We start from the raw sequence: 16,893 nt of genomic DNA, 5'->3' as shown, positions 1-16,893 counted from the left end.
TAGGTTTATTTTAATGGAAATTATGGTGATGAATAAGGTAATAAAATGATGGTGAGTGGTGACAATGCAACGAAACAACTGGTAATTTAGGAAAATGTGGAAATGAGAATAGCCAATTATATCAAGGAATCAGGGTATTTCATTGAAAAGCAAAGACATTGTTTCTACTTTTATGGATCTTTTATGTTGACACCATTAGAATACATCTATCCAATAACTGTGTATGCAAGTAATTGTTATAATGCTCGTATATTGGATTCGATTGGATTTTATAGGACGCGCTGTTAAATTCGTCGAAAACCTTTTTTATATTATAATATGAAATACCCTGTTATTATGGAAAACCTTATTCTGGTAGAAATGGTATCTTATTAAATGTATAAACTAGTTTTATAGAGGTTCAGATAGGTTATTAAAAAATAATTTCACAAACTTTTGGCTCATTCTTGGATAATGGGTGAAAAAGTCTCGAATGTTGACTTTGTTTGTGATTATTTTATTTCGTCATATAAAAAATATGCAATTACTCAGTACCGCTATACGTCTATATATCAAAATGATTTAAAGCTTAATTCTCAAAGTTAAAAGGTTTAATACTTTGCCATAACCTTTAGACCATCATCTCTGCTTGGTTCTTCTTATTCTCCAAACGTTGTCTAGTACATTTAAAACGGCCTCCATTTTGGAGTTGGCACAACTTTACAGTGGTACAGCTTGTGTTTTAACAACTTCTGTGTCTATTTCAAAAAAGATCAAGATGTCGATTGCTACTACTTTATCTAACAAGGGGCAATTAATATTTTACCACGTTGTTTTGGAATGTTTGTATGGGTTAAGCATTTGTTTTCTTTGCACAGTAACAACTGCATTTAGCAATTTTCGTGTACCCTTTGAAACTGATTTGTCGGGCTACAATACTGCAGTACTATATCAGCAAATACTGCGATGATAGCTTTGATATCCACTGGAACATGAAACATCCCTTTTATATGAATGATACAAGATTGGTCCTAAGACACTTCCTTCTGGTACACCGGCTTCAATTTTCTTTAGTTCAGATTAAATTTGTTCGTACCGTAATCTAAAGAGTCGGTTAGTGACATATGATTTCAGTTTTTCGTAGTTTTGCGAAGGTATCCCCCTATGTATAGTTTGTACTCAAATACCAAGTGGAAAATCTTTTCAAAATACAGCCGGGGCTATATTCGATAATTCGATGTAATTGATCTATCGTGGAATTTTTATTTCTCAATCTATACTGATTGTTTGGAGTTATGTCTTGTTTCTTCTTTTATTTTGCTGAGTTTTTTTGGTAACAGTTTATCAAAAGCTTTTTCCATCATTGGTATATGCAATGTTCGTCTGCAAGCGGTTACTTCTGTTAGTGGTTAACCTCGTTTAGGTAAAACAATGACATCTGCAATTTGTTTTGTGTTTATAATAAATTTGAGTTTTTGAAGGCTATAGCGAGCATTTCTTTAAAAACCTGACATTTCAATTGAAGCCAAGATCGAAGTACACTAATAATCACACATTTATATTAAATTATATTTTTTTTTTATTTTTATTAAACAAGGAGTCAAATGCAGATTCTAACGTTAACATACCTTTTTCAATGAAGTTTTAATGTAATATTTTAGTATTTCAAGGCATTAAAATTTCTAAGGTAGTCTCGGACTGCCAGATTGTACACAGAATCCATTGTTTCCGGCACTTATTTTAAACCACCTTCAATAAGTTCGTAGCTGAACTAAGGGCTTTTATTTAGATGAATTAATGGTTTCAGGGTTTAATAGTCCCTCAAACTTGATAATCCACGTCGTAGAAACTTTCTTCACGGAATTGCACTTAATTTAATTTCATTTTTGTATGAAGACAAAACTTTTAACTTGGTGTTTTAACGAAAATAAACCGATGCCAAAACCCCAAATAATTACAATTTTCAAATAATATGACAGACAAATACATCGTTTTACCCAGGCTGAAAATATAAAGAACAGTATTCGAATTCAAAACAGAAAAGCTGCGATAAACTCTATCGGACTCGTTATTTAAAAAAATAGATTTTGCAAGTTTTCGTGTTTTGTAAAAAAAAAGAGATTAAAAAGTATCAAGCTCCTTTGAGCCGAATTTAATATTTGATTAAAGGCAGGGTTATTGTTCTTTTGGGTCATTCGATTTAATTGTCTATATTCAGTTCGTAGTCGAAAAATTCCATCTTTTTCTCGCTTTTTCGCCAGCAATATTGGCGATGTTAAAGGAGACTTGCTTTCCTGAATAATTTTTCTTGTTAAAAGATCATCTAATATCTTCTCTAACTCGATTTTATGAGTGTAAACCGAGTTATCGTTTGTACTTTTAATCTTCATTTCATAAGGATTGAATGGTCTATAAAAATTGCTACATAAATCGATTTGCTTCATTATGTTCGAGATTGTTTAAAATTTTTGAAACGAGAGGGTACTGTTAATGTTTTAATCAAAAGTATATTATGAATAGTATCCACGAAGTTATTTCCAAAAGTTCCAAGCTTATCGTTTTTGTTGTTAAAATTACCATTACACTGTTCATTAATTTTATCTTCGTCTTAATGTTCAGTATTCTTAAGACTTTTTGAAATTTCATCGAGTTAACTTTCAAAGATTATTTTTGTAGTAGTCCGGTTTGAAGAAATTAATTTGTTGGTATTTTTTCAGCATCTGCTTTAAATCGTCCAAAGTTTTTGCCGTTAAAAGCAGTTGTTTGTTATAGAAAGCATCTGGAAAGTTCGTACCTATTGATATATTGTAAATTTATCAAGACCAGAAAATTGATTTAAAGAGTCTCCGATGTCTTTATACAATATTGAGCACGTTATGGTAGCACTGTCATTAATTTTACAAAGCGCAGCTAGTTGCTGCTTCAGTTTAGAAATTTCTTGCTGTTTTTTTAATTTTTTCCTCAAGTCCCCTTATTTCAAGTTGAATATCATGTTCTCCTTCGTTGGTATCTACTTGACTCTTCTTCTTATTGTATATCAGGAAAATGATATTCTAATTCTTGATCGTTCAACAATTCCGGAAGCCTTACTCTTAATGTAAAGATTATTTCACCTTTAAAGAAGCAACTGGTGCCGCTTACACAAATTTTTCAGCAAGCTCTCTAGACTCTCTCTATAAAATCACAAAACATTAGACATAAAACATAAAGCACAAAATTAAGTTCAGTCAGACAACACTGAGGTTGCATTAATTATATACGGTATATTCGAATGTCTACAATACTCGTATATCTCCCGGTTTTAATATATGGACGTAAAAAATGGTATCCCAAACGTACGGAAGTATATGGACGTATGTACGTATGACGCGACGTAAAAACGATGACAATGACTCCTACTGAAAGTTAGGAATACAAATTCAGTAAAGGGTGATTTTTTAATTATTATTTGGTTGGCAACACTGGTTTGGACAGCTGATGCAAGTTTCGTGTTTTTTTTCACTATCAAACATCTTCAGTTTGGTCCATAATATTTTATCCATATGAATCGTCGTACAAATCTAAGAAAAACAACGCTTCCAAATTATTGAATTTTATTATCAAAATGAGTGCTCTGTTAAGAAAGTTCATCGCACGCTACCAATTCATCCACAAAAAGTCATAGTTTGGTGTGGCTTATGGTTTATGGTTAAAAAATTCAACATAAAAAGAGAAGTTGATTGGAAGCAGAGTTTTGAGATAAGTTTTCCATGCCTTATTTCTTTTGTAACGCAGTAAACACAAATTTTTCGTGTACTAAGGTGGCTAATGTTTGTATCTCTAGATTTTTTTAAAGGTACATTTTTTTCAAACAATAATCAAGAATCTTATAAAAATTTGAAACAACTTCGTCAATATTAGAAAATGCTAAGGTATCAGCAATTTCAGAAATGGCTTAATCTTCAGACAATAACTGGAAATTGGCTCGTCTGAAATCAAAATTATATAAGCAATCAAAGGTACGAGTATTACTGTATTCAGTACGGGTGTTACTTAAGTCAAGAAAAATGTCCAAAGGGGGGTGATGTTTATCAATATTAGTAATTCCTGATCTAGATTCTAGAACAAAAGTACTAATAGCGTCAGAAGAAAATACTAAATCGATAATTCTATTTTTTGAGTTTTTAATAAGAAGGACTTTATCGAGCAAAGATAGTTCCAATTATAAATTGAATTATTAAACAATGACTACAATAAAAATCTAGGAAAATATCTTTTAATTTGTAAAACTATGCCAAAAATGTTGTATCTGCAAGTAAAACAAGAATATAAACGATCCTGTACTCTTAAAAATGATACGTTCCTACAAAACAATGTGTAAAGATTCAAAATCATTTTGGAATGGCCAGAAAGTAAACGGTGATTTTTTAAGAGTTTGAGAACTTTTTTTAAAAATAAAACGCATAAAATTTACAAAATCTCATCGATTCTTTATTTGAAACGTTAGATTGGTCCATGACATTTACTTTTTGAAGATAATTTCATTTTAACGTTGACCGCGGCTGCGTCTTAGGTGGTCCATTCGGAAAGTCCAATTTTGGGTAACTTTTTCGAGCATTTCGGCCGGAATAGCCCGAATTTCTTCGGAAATGTTGTCTTCCAAAGCTGGAATAGTTGCTGGCTTATTTGTGTAGACTTTAGACTTGACCTAGCCCCACAAAAAATAGTCTAAAGGCGTCAAATCGCATGACCTTGGTGGCCAACTTACCGGTCCATTCCTTGAGATGAATTGTTCTCCGAAGTTTTCCCTCAAAATGGCCATAGAATCGCGAGCTGTGTGGCATGTAGCGCCATCTTGTTGAAACCACATGTCAACCAAGTTCAGTTCTTCCATTTTTGGCAACAAAAAGTTTGTTAGCATTGAACGATAGCGATCGCCATTCACCGTAACGTTGCGTCCAACAGCATCTTTGAAAAAATACGGTCCAATGATTCCACCAGCGTACAAACCACACCAAACAGTGCATTTTTCGGGATGCATGGGCAGTTCTTGAACGGCTTCTGGTTGCTCTTCACTCCAAATGCGGCAATTTTGCTTATTTACGTAGCCATTCAACCAGAAATGAGCCTCATCGCTGAACAAAATTTGTCGATAAAAAAGCGGATTTTCTGCCAACTTTTCTAGGGCCCATTCACTGAAAATTCGACGTTGTGGCAGATCGTTCGGCTTCAGTTCTTGCACGAGCTGTATTTTATACGGTTTTACACCAAGATCTTTGCGTAAAATTTTCCTTGTGGTCGAATAACACAAACCCAATTGCTGCGAACGACGACGAATCGACATTTCACGGCCTTCAACAACACTCTCAGAAACAGACGCAATATTCTCTTCTGTACGCACTGTACGCATTCGTGTGGTTGGTTTAATGTCCAATAAAGTAAACTGAGTGCGAAACTTGGTCACAATCGCATTAATTGTTTGCTCACTTGGTCGATTATGTAGACCATAAATCGGACGTAAAGCGCGAAACACATTTCGAACCGAACACTGATTTTGGTAATAAAATTCAATGATTTGCAAGCGTTGCTCGTTAGTAAGTCTATTCATGATGAAATGTCAGAGCATACTGAGCATCTTTCTCTTTGACACCATGTCTGAAATCCCGCGTGATCTGTCAAATACTAATGCATGAAAATCCTAACCTCAAAAAAATCACCCTTTAATAACATAACTTCATGATAATTTTCTCGCGACTTATTTTGAAAAACTTCCGTTACCTAATGCAGTTTCAATCGGAATTAGTTTCGCCATCCTAAATGTGACTATTTCAAAATTAGCTCACCAAAAACAACTATGTTAAAAATGAAAAATAACAATTTCAGTTGTTGTCTTTAAATATCTGTTCGGAGTTTTTGTTTTTGTAGTTTCTAGAATCTTTTTAGAAACCACACTTTTGTTCTCACAAAATTGGAATTCTGTTAGCTTTTTATATGGCCACAATAATACGGTTTCAATTGGGGTTGATGTTTTTGTGACTTTTTATGTTTTTTTTAACATCTGTTTTCAAATCCAATATCAACCATAATTACTTAAACCATCCCAAATGCTTTTCAACCGGATTCCTTCAGTTTAATGAGAAGCACCTTGAGAACAATTTTGCATTTGTCCAGAATAGTTCAAAAAATCAACAGACTTTAAAAAATGTCAATAAGTTACAAAATTATTGTAATAGGTGGAATCTCAAATTAAATAGCTTGAAGTCTAAAATTACGATTTTCTTATTATTCACCATAACCTATAGATAGGTTATCGTCAAAACTCGACTCTTGGTGACGATATTATCGAAGTAATAGATGAATTTAAATATCAATGTACGTTGTATTACTAACATATAACAGTTTCAAAATTTAGCTATTATCATTATGGCAAAATGGTTTAAACAGCTGACGCACGATTCGTGTTTTGTTTCACTGTCAAAAATCTTCAGTTTGGTCTATAATTTAACCATGAACCGCGTTACAAACGAACAACGCTTGCAAATTATTGAATTTTATTTTCTAAATGATTGCTCTGTTAAGCAAATTCTTCTTGTTTTTGCTTCTTTCATTTAATTGTAATGAGCGATGAAGCTCATTTTTGGCTCAATAGGTACGTAAATAAGCAAAATTTTCGATTTTGGAGTGAATATCAGCCAAAAACATTGCAAGAGCTACCAATGCATCCAGAAAAAGTCAAAGTTTGGTTCGGTTTATGGGCTGGTGGCATCATTGGACAGTACTTCTGCAAAGATGATGCAAATCGTAACGTAACAGTTAATGGTGAGCGATACCGTGAGATGATACCCAACTTTTTTTTGGAGCCTCGTCTATATCCGGTTTTTAAAATTCTATCGTTTAAAAAAGAAAGTCAGATTGCCTATGTCTAATTTTTTTAATTAAGACTAACGTGATACGTGCATTAACCCCATAGGTTTACACTACTACAATTCTTATAGAAATAAATGTTTATAAAAACAACAGTACTAATTTATCACTTTTCGTTCCATTGCACATTCAAACCCATTTAACTAATCGGAACCATCATTCTCCACTTAAACATAATCTATTATAATAGTTTATTTTTTGTATTAAAGAAAATGACTGCCATATTTTGTTCGAAAGAAGTCCTTTCCTACTATCTACAAACACTATAACAAACTCTCGTAAGCTCCAAACAATATCCGGCCATATCGACAGTTTCGTTTTTTCAACGTTCAACGCTCTTAGTTAGAAAGAAACAATTTTTAAGAATTTGCGAAATCCTTTTGTAAAGCAATTTCTCTTTATTTTCTGATCCTTTCTTCATTCCTATTAACAGCAACATTTACGTGTGTGTGTGTGTAAAGGTACACGTATTGTGGTCGGCTTTTAACATTCTGTGTATTAATAATAAAAATCTATGATCTCCTGAAGAAGTGAAGAGTTAATTCTATTTCGTTTCATTTACTTCTTTTTCTATTTTCTATTTTCATCCAACAGGTGTCGTTTTTCCTATCATCTTACGTTGCGCCACTAACGTTGATATGTTTCCTGTACATGGGTATGCTGGCGCGTCTATGGAAGAGTGCTCCAGGATGCAAGCCCTCAGCTGAATCAAGGTTAGTATAAATAGAAAGTCACTTAAGTTTCAACTATACAAACCAACACGCACATACATCTACATTCTATCTAATATGTACACAAAGTACTTAGCTGCTTTTGTTGTTTCAAAATCAAGACATTATTAATAACTAATATAGATAGGTAAAGTTTGAAGTACACATAATGGCAGGAAGAGAGTCTTCTTATTATCCTGCACTATATCCGGACTTATGTATAGTATGCCTTAGCTACTCGACAAATTTGTACTTCATTTTGTTCCACTTTGTAGGATACATTAAACTGCTGTTGTTTATTTTTAGGAAGAAAAACAATGTGAAAAGATAGAATATCAGCCAACTGAAAACATCTAGTGGAAATTGTTACACGGTTACACCGTTATAAGTTGCTATATAAATTCAGTTGTGTTTATATTCACCCACACACTTCGGTGCAAAAAGAACCTCCTTTCCCTCTTATTTCAAGTGTCAACAATTTTACTAATTTATTGTGGTCACATTAATTTAAATCAAAGTTGATATTTAAACCACAAAATTTGGTAATTTGTTGGTTGAGAGAAGGAAGAAGGATTATGTAAACAAGATCCGAATTTCTATTCAGGGTGATTTCTAAAGAAAACAACACAATTAAGGGAGGTATTTGAACGTATATTTTATATAGGGGTGAAATTTATTCGAGGAACATTATATAATATTATTTCAATGAATTTGATTAAACTTAGAGCTTATAGACAATTCGTATATCTTAATAGGCATTCCAGGCATGCTTAAGAAAATGTTACACATTAAAGATTAAATTTATTTATAAATTCCATGATCTCTAGGATGAGGACATCATTATTTAAAAAAAAATATAACAATGTATTTAATTACATTTGTTGTAATTTGTGTACCCCAAAACATTTATTAAATGTGGGTAAATACGGTACTATTTTACGTTAACTAATATAAAATTATAATATTAAAGGGCTAACATGAATCATCAATCTAGCTGAAAAGCTTGCAAAAGAGATTTGCAAATATTTCATTATCAGGTGTTAATTTTTTTCAAAACCACCAATGAATTAATTTAGGGCCAAAAGTCAACAAATTCTTACAACTTTTATTTCTATGATTCACAAAAAAAACAGGAAGAGACATTACGCTGTTCCCTGGTTGTTGTTGTAGGAAGAGCTGTTATCTACTTTGATACAATGAACTTCAAAATTTTGACGAATAACACATTCACAATACTCAGAGGTGTCAGAAGACGTATAGAAATTTCCATATAGGTGGTTTTTTTAACGGTCTTAAACATTTCGGAAAAAGTAATTTGAAAGCAAGAAAGTGATAAACTATTTGGCGTATGACAAAATTTTTAATTGTGTGGAAAATTTGTTAAGTTTTCCAGTAAACAATTGTATTTTAGTCTAACAACGTATATTTAAACTTATATCGATTTCAATATTCCAAACCAAATTTTATCTAATTTTAATTTTCCTGAACTTAATGAGCTGTTGAGATATTTAAAGCTTTTTGCTGACATAGTCATGTCTTCGGATATCGTGAAAATGTCAATAGAATAAGTTAAAATGCATGTATAATACTTTTTTCTATGTCAAACTTCATATTTCTTATCTGAAAACTGTTGCAAGCTGGACTTGTTCAAGTCCATAAATACATTTTCTAATAATGCTATACATATTATTATTGCGCATTTTAAATTCTGGTAGTACTAATTTAAATACAAAAATTTTACCTAAACATCAAGGCAAAGATTTACAAATATTTCGAAACCAGGTTCTAACTTCCGAGACCCTCAAAATTCAGGGTCTAATAAATCGAAGTTATATTTTAAACTGAGATCTAAATCAAAATTATAACTCTTGAGTACTTGATGAACAAATAAGTTAGAACTTAATCGACTTCTAATTTTTCAATAGACCGAGCTTTAGGGATTAGATTTTCGGTAAGAAATAAGCGTTATTAAAGAACGTTTATTAGTTTAAATGGGTGGGGTAACCCTTAAAAAATAATGTTAAAACATTATTATAGAACATAATGCATACACAAATTAAATTGAATTAGTGTCAAACATTTCAGGAAAACATCAGGTAAGATTCTCTCATTATCAAGACCAAGAAGCCAGTAAGTTTTTGACTTGTTTCATAACTACAAAATCCAAAAATCCAATCCTTATAGTATTAGGAATGCTTTTAAATGTTCAACATGACGAAACATTATAAAAATTTCGATATGCGGTTTTTTCAAAAAATTATCACGCAAACTATTATTATGATTTTTTAAAGAAAATGTTTATAAGTTTTCAAGAAAGAATTTCAACTCCCTAATCATAATGAAAAAGTAGGGTGCAAACGAGGCTTACCACATATTCTCTTAAGAGCATTCCTTTGTAAAACTAAAAGAGACTGTAATCTGTTCGAATAGGAACCTTTTAAAACAGAAATACCAAATTTTAGTTAGGATTCAAAAACTTCATATCAACCACATATAAGCTAAAAGAATACATTTCTAGGTGTTCTCCGGAAATAGTTTCTAAGACTTTCTGTGTGGTTGTAAAACCCCATTCGAGAATCAAAAATCGATTCCAAATTCTTATAGTCATTGACTTTTTCTAATTTAAAACATTTTTCACTTCAGCTCGTGGAAACAGTGAAAATTGTAGAAGTAATTATATGATTTAAGATATAGTTCAAAGTTTCAAATTTTTGACACTCAGAAACATGGAAAAAGAGATCACCATCAACAAACATTCATCCAGACAAACTCAAAAACTTTACCTAAGTTTTGGAACTTATCATAGTTGGTACTCTGCAAACTAGGTTCTTAGCCACCTGAGATCCCCAATGTATTTTATAATGTACCATAAAAAAACCCGACACCATCTTCAAAAGCTTTCAAAGGACTTCTAAATGGCTATCTGAATGTCCTTTTTCATCTTTTAAACCAAGTTTGATTTTCAAAATTGCATCATTAGTTATGTCAAAGATTTTTAATATGTCATCAACAAATAACGTGGCTGTACTTTTTTTTCTTATCAAGTCTTACAAATATCTGAGAACAGAAATGTAATAAGGTATCTTCGGTCGATTTATTACTTTGAAAATAAATCTGAATATCACTGAAAAATTTCATTATCGATAAAAACTCACCATTCTATTATAATTAAGAGCTTTTACAATTTTCGTTACGTAGATCACTTTTAAGCTTTTAGTTAAAGATCACTAATAACGTCTTTCTTAAAAAGTGTCATGATATTGATATAAAAAAAATTGTTAAAAGTCCATAAATAAATTAAATAAATTAGGTAGCGCAATAGTCCGATAAGAACCACCCATTCCTATGTGCGAGTAATGTTTTCAGTAATTTAGGGGACCTATAATTTGAGAAGCACTTTTCATGACAAGAATTATTCTTTTGTCAATTTGTCAATTCCTCGCAGAATGCCTCTGGTGGAATGAAGCCGCTTAAGCGTGCACTCGTTCGGGTAGAACGCCGCTAAAATTAAATTGTTGGTCGAAGACATCGCTCTTGCAATGTGACCTCGAACGAGCTTTATCACGAAATTGTCAATTCTCCTGATTTTAGCCCCATTGTATAGGACGTTGGAATAGTTAAGCACGTAAGAAGATTCGGCTGTTCGATATAAGCCGATACAGCGTCGTAAACACTGCTGCTCGAACATCCGAAACTTCTCCATCTGGGAAAGGGCAACGTTGAACCACATCAGGACAACCATAAACGATCATCGGCCGTACGAGGGCCATGTAGCAAATTACCTCCACTCTGGGGTCAAGCCAAGGCTCCTCTGGCCCTGGTTAGAGTAGCATTTACTCGTATATGCCTGTCGAAATATAAATACTGATCTAACCAGATACTGAGGTACTTCACTACACTTTTGCTCGCTAATGGCTGCCCGTGATGATCAACTATGACCATCTTTGCGCCAAAGTACAGTCCAAGGACTAACCATCATGCCACGGTAACTACAAAAAGTCCATTCAGGTGCTAAAACATCAATTATAAAAAATGCAATATTTTTCGAACAAATATTTCCAATATTATCATAAGCAGAAGTGTTTGAATGCAAAAAAAGTGGTAAAAATGAATGTCTAGAAGTCGTTGAAAAATATTAATTGTTTGCATTAGCTATTGAAATATTATCCAAAGCGTTGGAACGGCAACAGTAGCAGCACCATATCCTTTTTATGAAATTTTCCAAGACCAATTCGCACGTTTTTGACTGCATGAACTCGATAACTTCACGAATTCCATCTTTATTTATTAATCAATTGTAGAGCATTGGCATAGACATTATCTTTCTTATGACTTCAAATTGGTTAAATCACAAGAGCAACTTTTTGATAAATAATACGGTTTCAATTTAACGAACTGTGATTAAAAAATGTTTACCATATTTATTACAAGTTTTGACAAATTAATTGCATTGTTGAAAAATATTTCGTAAAAGCGCAGTTTTTATTCTTGACAAAAGTTAAAAATATTACAGCTTCTCAAATAATGTTCTCAGTAGTACCTGTGGCATGATGCTTAGTGTGTTGGACCTTTTTAAAGAAATAATGAATACAAATGAATAAGTGCCAGAGCTCTTGGTTTCAATCCCTGCCTGTGTCATCTAAAGTTTTTTTTTCACGGTTACTGCCCTTGCGAGGAATTGACATATCCATCTAGAACAATTCTTGTCTTGAAAAAGTGCTATCTCAAATTTCGGTTTCGCCTTAAAACTGTAGGTCCCCTCCAATCTTGATAACAGTACTCGCACACAGGAATGGCTGGGAGTTGTAAGTCACTAGGACCATGTTCTCAACGGACTATTGCTCTTGAAAATACTTACTTAGTTAAGGTGGCGCTACAGACCGGGGCGGACCTGGGCCTCAACCAACATGCGTCTCCAGCCAATTTGGTTGAGGTCGAAGACCTTCCGGGCTGGAGCGTTGATGTCCATTCCCTCTACATGACCTAGCCATCTAAGCCGTTGGACTTTAATTCTACTAACTAGGTCAGTGTCACTGTACAGCCCGTACAGCTTGTCGTTATATCTTCTCCTCCATTCTCCATCTATGCGTACGGGACCAAAAAATCACCGAAGAATTTTTCTCTCGAAGCATCCTAAGGCACTCTCATCTTTTTTAACAGGGTCGAGGCCACAGAGCCATAAGTGAGAACCGGGATGATGAGTATCTTATAGATGGTGATTTTCGATGCTCGAGAGAAGACTTGATTGCCTTCTAAATCCAAAGAAGCAGCGAATTGCTTTTGCAAGAGTTATTCTTCGTACGATTTCAGCGCTGGTGTCGTTGTCTGTGTTAATAGAGGTGCCTTGGTAGACACAGCCCTTTACTACCTCAAAGTTAAAGCTGTCCATGGTGACGTCTTGTACAAGACGTCGTTGTTCAGTGTCCTTTTTGATGACTTGGTCTTGCCCTCATTGACCACTAAACCCATCTTCTTCGCTTCCGTCGCAATGCTCAAAAACGCTCCACTGACATCACGCTTTGATCTTCCAATTATGTCAATATCATCTGCGTATCCGAGTAATTGAATGGACCTTTGGAAGATTGTGCCTCTATTGTTGACGGTTGAGTTTTGCACAATTCTTTTCAGAACGATGTTGAAGAAGTCGCATGACAGTGCATCGCCTTGTCTAAAAACTTTGTTGACATTAAATGCATCGGTAAGATCTTTTCCGACCTTGATAGAGCAGCATGCATTCTCCATCGTCATTCTGCACAGATGGATAAGTTTCACAGGAATGCCAAAACTAGATACTGCTTTGTAGAGCTCTTCCCTATAGATGCTGTCATACGCGGCTTTAAAATCGATAAAGAGATGGCGGGTATCAATTTGAAGTTCCTGAGTTTTTTCCAAGATCTGCCGTAGTGTGAATATTTAGTCGAAAGTGGACTTTCCTGGTCTGAAGCCACACTGATAAGAACCAATCAACTAAAGCTACTTATTAGAGAACGCTATTTGTACCAGGAATAGAATTTCTGGACCAACTTTCAACGTTTATCATCACAGTTTCAAGGCAAATATGAAACATTCGTCTGTGACAATTCATGCATAACGGACGATTAAAATCTCAATAAGTCACACACAAATTTAAATTTTTTTATAATTCCAGAACTTATTATCTATTGTACGTAGACATTTCTTAAGAAGCAAGAAACATCGATAAACGTTTGATATCTAAATCAATTTTTAAAAATAAAAGTATTGCTATTTCTATTTAATAAGCCTTTAAGTTCTTAAGTGAGAAGAGCATGGTGTGAAATTTAAAATGAATTTAAAAAACAATCGAAACAACAAAACTCACCAACGCCAACTAACTCACTCTGAAAGTACATATGTAGTTGTTTTGATCCCAATAGACGTTATGAACATTTTTTAGAAATGTCAAACACAATACAGTTTATTTTAATCATTCTGAAAACTTAAACCAAATAACGTTAGCGTTACCAATGATGTGGAAGCCATAAATAATTTACTAACTCTAAGTAGACCTGTAATACCCCAAAGACCAAGTTGCAACCAAAACAACCTTTTCCCAGCCAGCCAGCCTCTACGCCAGTTCGGTCCCTAGTCATGCCTCCAGTTTCACATGCAAAATTGGCTGGGGTTTCCCCTTTGCTATAGCCTTTACACTGTCCTTAGGGGATTGATACAAACATTTTTTTATTTATGTACAATTTAAAAAAAAAGTAAAATGTTTAAGATGAAAATTGAATACACATTGCAAAGTTCTAAAAAGGCTTGAAGCTATTCTGTTCATAAAAAGAAAAAGAAAAAATAAGACCAATTTTCCTACAAGGTGGGTGGTTTAATTTGCCCCTGAGTTTATACATTCCAGAAAGCAAAGAAAATGATAAAAGTTAAAAAACAAAAAACAAAAGAAAAAATATAAAAAAGATGCCGAGGACTCCCAGAAGTGAAAGTTGAGTGCTCCAAGAGAATACATATACAGAAATATTGTTAACGCCACTGGTTTGGTTAAACAATACAAAGGAAGGGAAAGTCCTTCAACTTAAAATGGAATGGAATTTATTAGATCAAATATACAACCAACCGCACCCTACTCCGATGCTAATAAATTTGTGCTTGTACCCCTAGAGTGCTTGTTTTCAAAAACAAAATCAAAAACAAAAAAGTATAAGGTACATATTTTTATTCAAATGAATATTCTCTTTGGATATATTGTTTATGTTTATGTAGGAAAGATTTTCTTTTAAAAAAAAAGCAACAACAAAAACAAAATCCATATGGGTATTTTTTGTATCTAAAGGTTTGCTGGTGTTGTGTTGGATTATTTAAGAAATTAACTTTTCATAACATTAAAAGCCATTCCATGTCAGAGTTCAAATTCCTGAATGTGTTTTAATATTTAAATTAGATAACTTTACTAAAATCATTTATCACTTTGTTCGAGACCTCAGTTAAGTGTTTTTTGTTTTTGGTACTTGGTTTGGTTTGTGGTGTAATAAGTCCGTAGACATAAGCATCACAATGTGGTGAGAATTCCTGGAATTTTTTCTATTCTAAGACACAAACACTTTAAGCAAAGCGATTCCAATATTCAGGTTCTTCTTCTAAAATTATTTCTCCCTTATTAAAATCATAAGGGGGTGGTTTTATCTGATATAGAATCTCAAGATGATTTGATCAATCAAGATTAAACTATGCGGTGTTGTGCTTCAAGTTGAGTGGATAATTTAATAATAATGATTATGTTCCTTGAATTTCGAAACATTCATCAATCAAACTTTTGATGCAAGAAACCACTTCGCATCCAATTAAGAAATGTGGTGTTTCGTGAAAATTTAAGAAATTAAGAGATGATTTTTTGAAAAAATAAGTCCTTCACAATATAAATCTTATGCCCCGGATTATACAAGTTTTTGAACTTATTATGAAATAAAAGATTAATTTTAAATCAACTACAAAAATAATGCAAGATAAATTTATTGCGGAACCAAAAAATTATCAAAGTCAAGGTTTTTATTGATTTGATTAGTATTTGCATCACTGACTAATTAAATTAGTTATTGATGCATAACTTTCAACCATTCAGGTGTGAAATTTATTGCAGAGAACGGCAAATTTGTGGAAGCACTTTTTATAACATGAATTACTCTTGGAAGATTTGTTAAATCGTCGCCAGAGGCAGTAATCGTGACAAAATTTTAGGTGGCAAAAGTAGGGATTGAACCCAAGATCTCTAGAATGAGAGTCCTATAATCACTTACCATCACGTATAGTATTGCATGATAAGCCTCGTGTTGGGTGTGGAAGCCAGCTGTCCCTAAAAATGCAAAAAAAGAAGTGAGGTTGGCTGTCTTGAAATCATTAGTCTTAGTCTTAGTCTTAGTCTTAGTCTTAGTCTTAGTCTTAGTCTTAGTCTTAGTCTTAGTCTTAGTCTTAGTCTTAGTCTTAGTCTTAGTCTTAGTCTTAGTCTTAGTCTTAGTCTTAGTCTTAGTCTTAGTCTTAGTCTTAGTCTTAGTCTTAGTCTTAGTCTTAGTCTTAGTCTTAGTCTTAGTCTTAGTCTTAGTCTTAGTCTTAGTCTTAGTCTTAGTCTTAGTCTTAGTCTTAGTCTTAGTCTTAGTCTTAGTCTTAGTCTTAGTCTTAGTCTTAGTCTTAGTCTTAGTCTTAGTCTTAGTCTTAGTCTTAGTCTTAGTCTTAGTCTTAGTCTTAGTCTTAGTCTTAGTCTTAGTCTTAGTCTTAGTCTTAGTCTTAGTCTTAGTCTTAGTCTTAGTCTTAGTCTTAGTCTTAGTCTTAGTCTTAGTCTTAGTCTTAGTCTTAGTCTTAGTCTTAGTCTTAGTCTTAGTCTTAGTCTTAGTCTTGAATTTAAAAAAAAGAATTATTATAAAATGGTTGATTAACACCCCAAACCTAATTTTGTACAATCTAGAGTTAAATTAAGCTTTATTTTATGGTATAAATAATTGCTTTGTACCCTTTGAATGGTTTGGCACTTTTTCTTTTTCAACAATGCATTTCAGGTTTAAATTATATGAACTTACCATCCAAATAGGACGTAGATAAAATAGAACAAAGAGGAAAATCCAGACAGGAAGGGAACAAAAGATTGAAAAATGTACGGCTTGTGTATGCCGACGTGTAAACTATTTCTTGCACTTAGTTGACATAAAAAGGTTGCCATGTCAACGAATTGAGAAAGAAACCCGAGAAGGTAGTTTGTCAGACTTGAGATATTAACCTGTCTAACTGTGACCCGCATCTGACTTCCGTTCCAAATAGGTACACCTTCCCTGCATACTCG

At 33.2% G+C, this 16,893-nt stretch overlaps 1 protein-coding gene across 1 annotated transcript in view; it reads left to right on the top strand.

Moving 5' to 3' along the window:
* The window catches only part of LOC129944277 (allatostatin-A receptor), a 412,899-nt gene that overhangs the window by 365,921 nt on the left and 30,085 nt on the right, over positions 1-16,893 (top strand). The window contains exon 7 of the mRNA XM_056053612.1: positions 7,477-7,595. Coding sequence (XP_055909587.1) covers positions 7,477-7,595 — 119 coding nt within the window. The remainder of the gene's footprint in view (positions 1-7,476; positions 7,596-16,893) is intronic.

The sequence above is a fragment of the Eupeodes corollae genome, chromosome 2 (assembly GCF_945859685.1).
Source record: "Eupeodes corollae chromosome 2, idEupCoro1.1, whole genome shotgun sequence".
Classification (NCBI taxonomy): domain Eukaryota; kingdom Metazoa; phylum Arthropoda; class Insecta; order Diptera; family Syrphidae; genus Eupeodes; species Eupeodes corollae.
The sequence above is the reverse complement of the archived record's forward strand: the minus strand, read 5'-3'. Positions and strand labels throughout refer to the sequence as shown.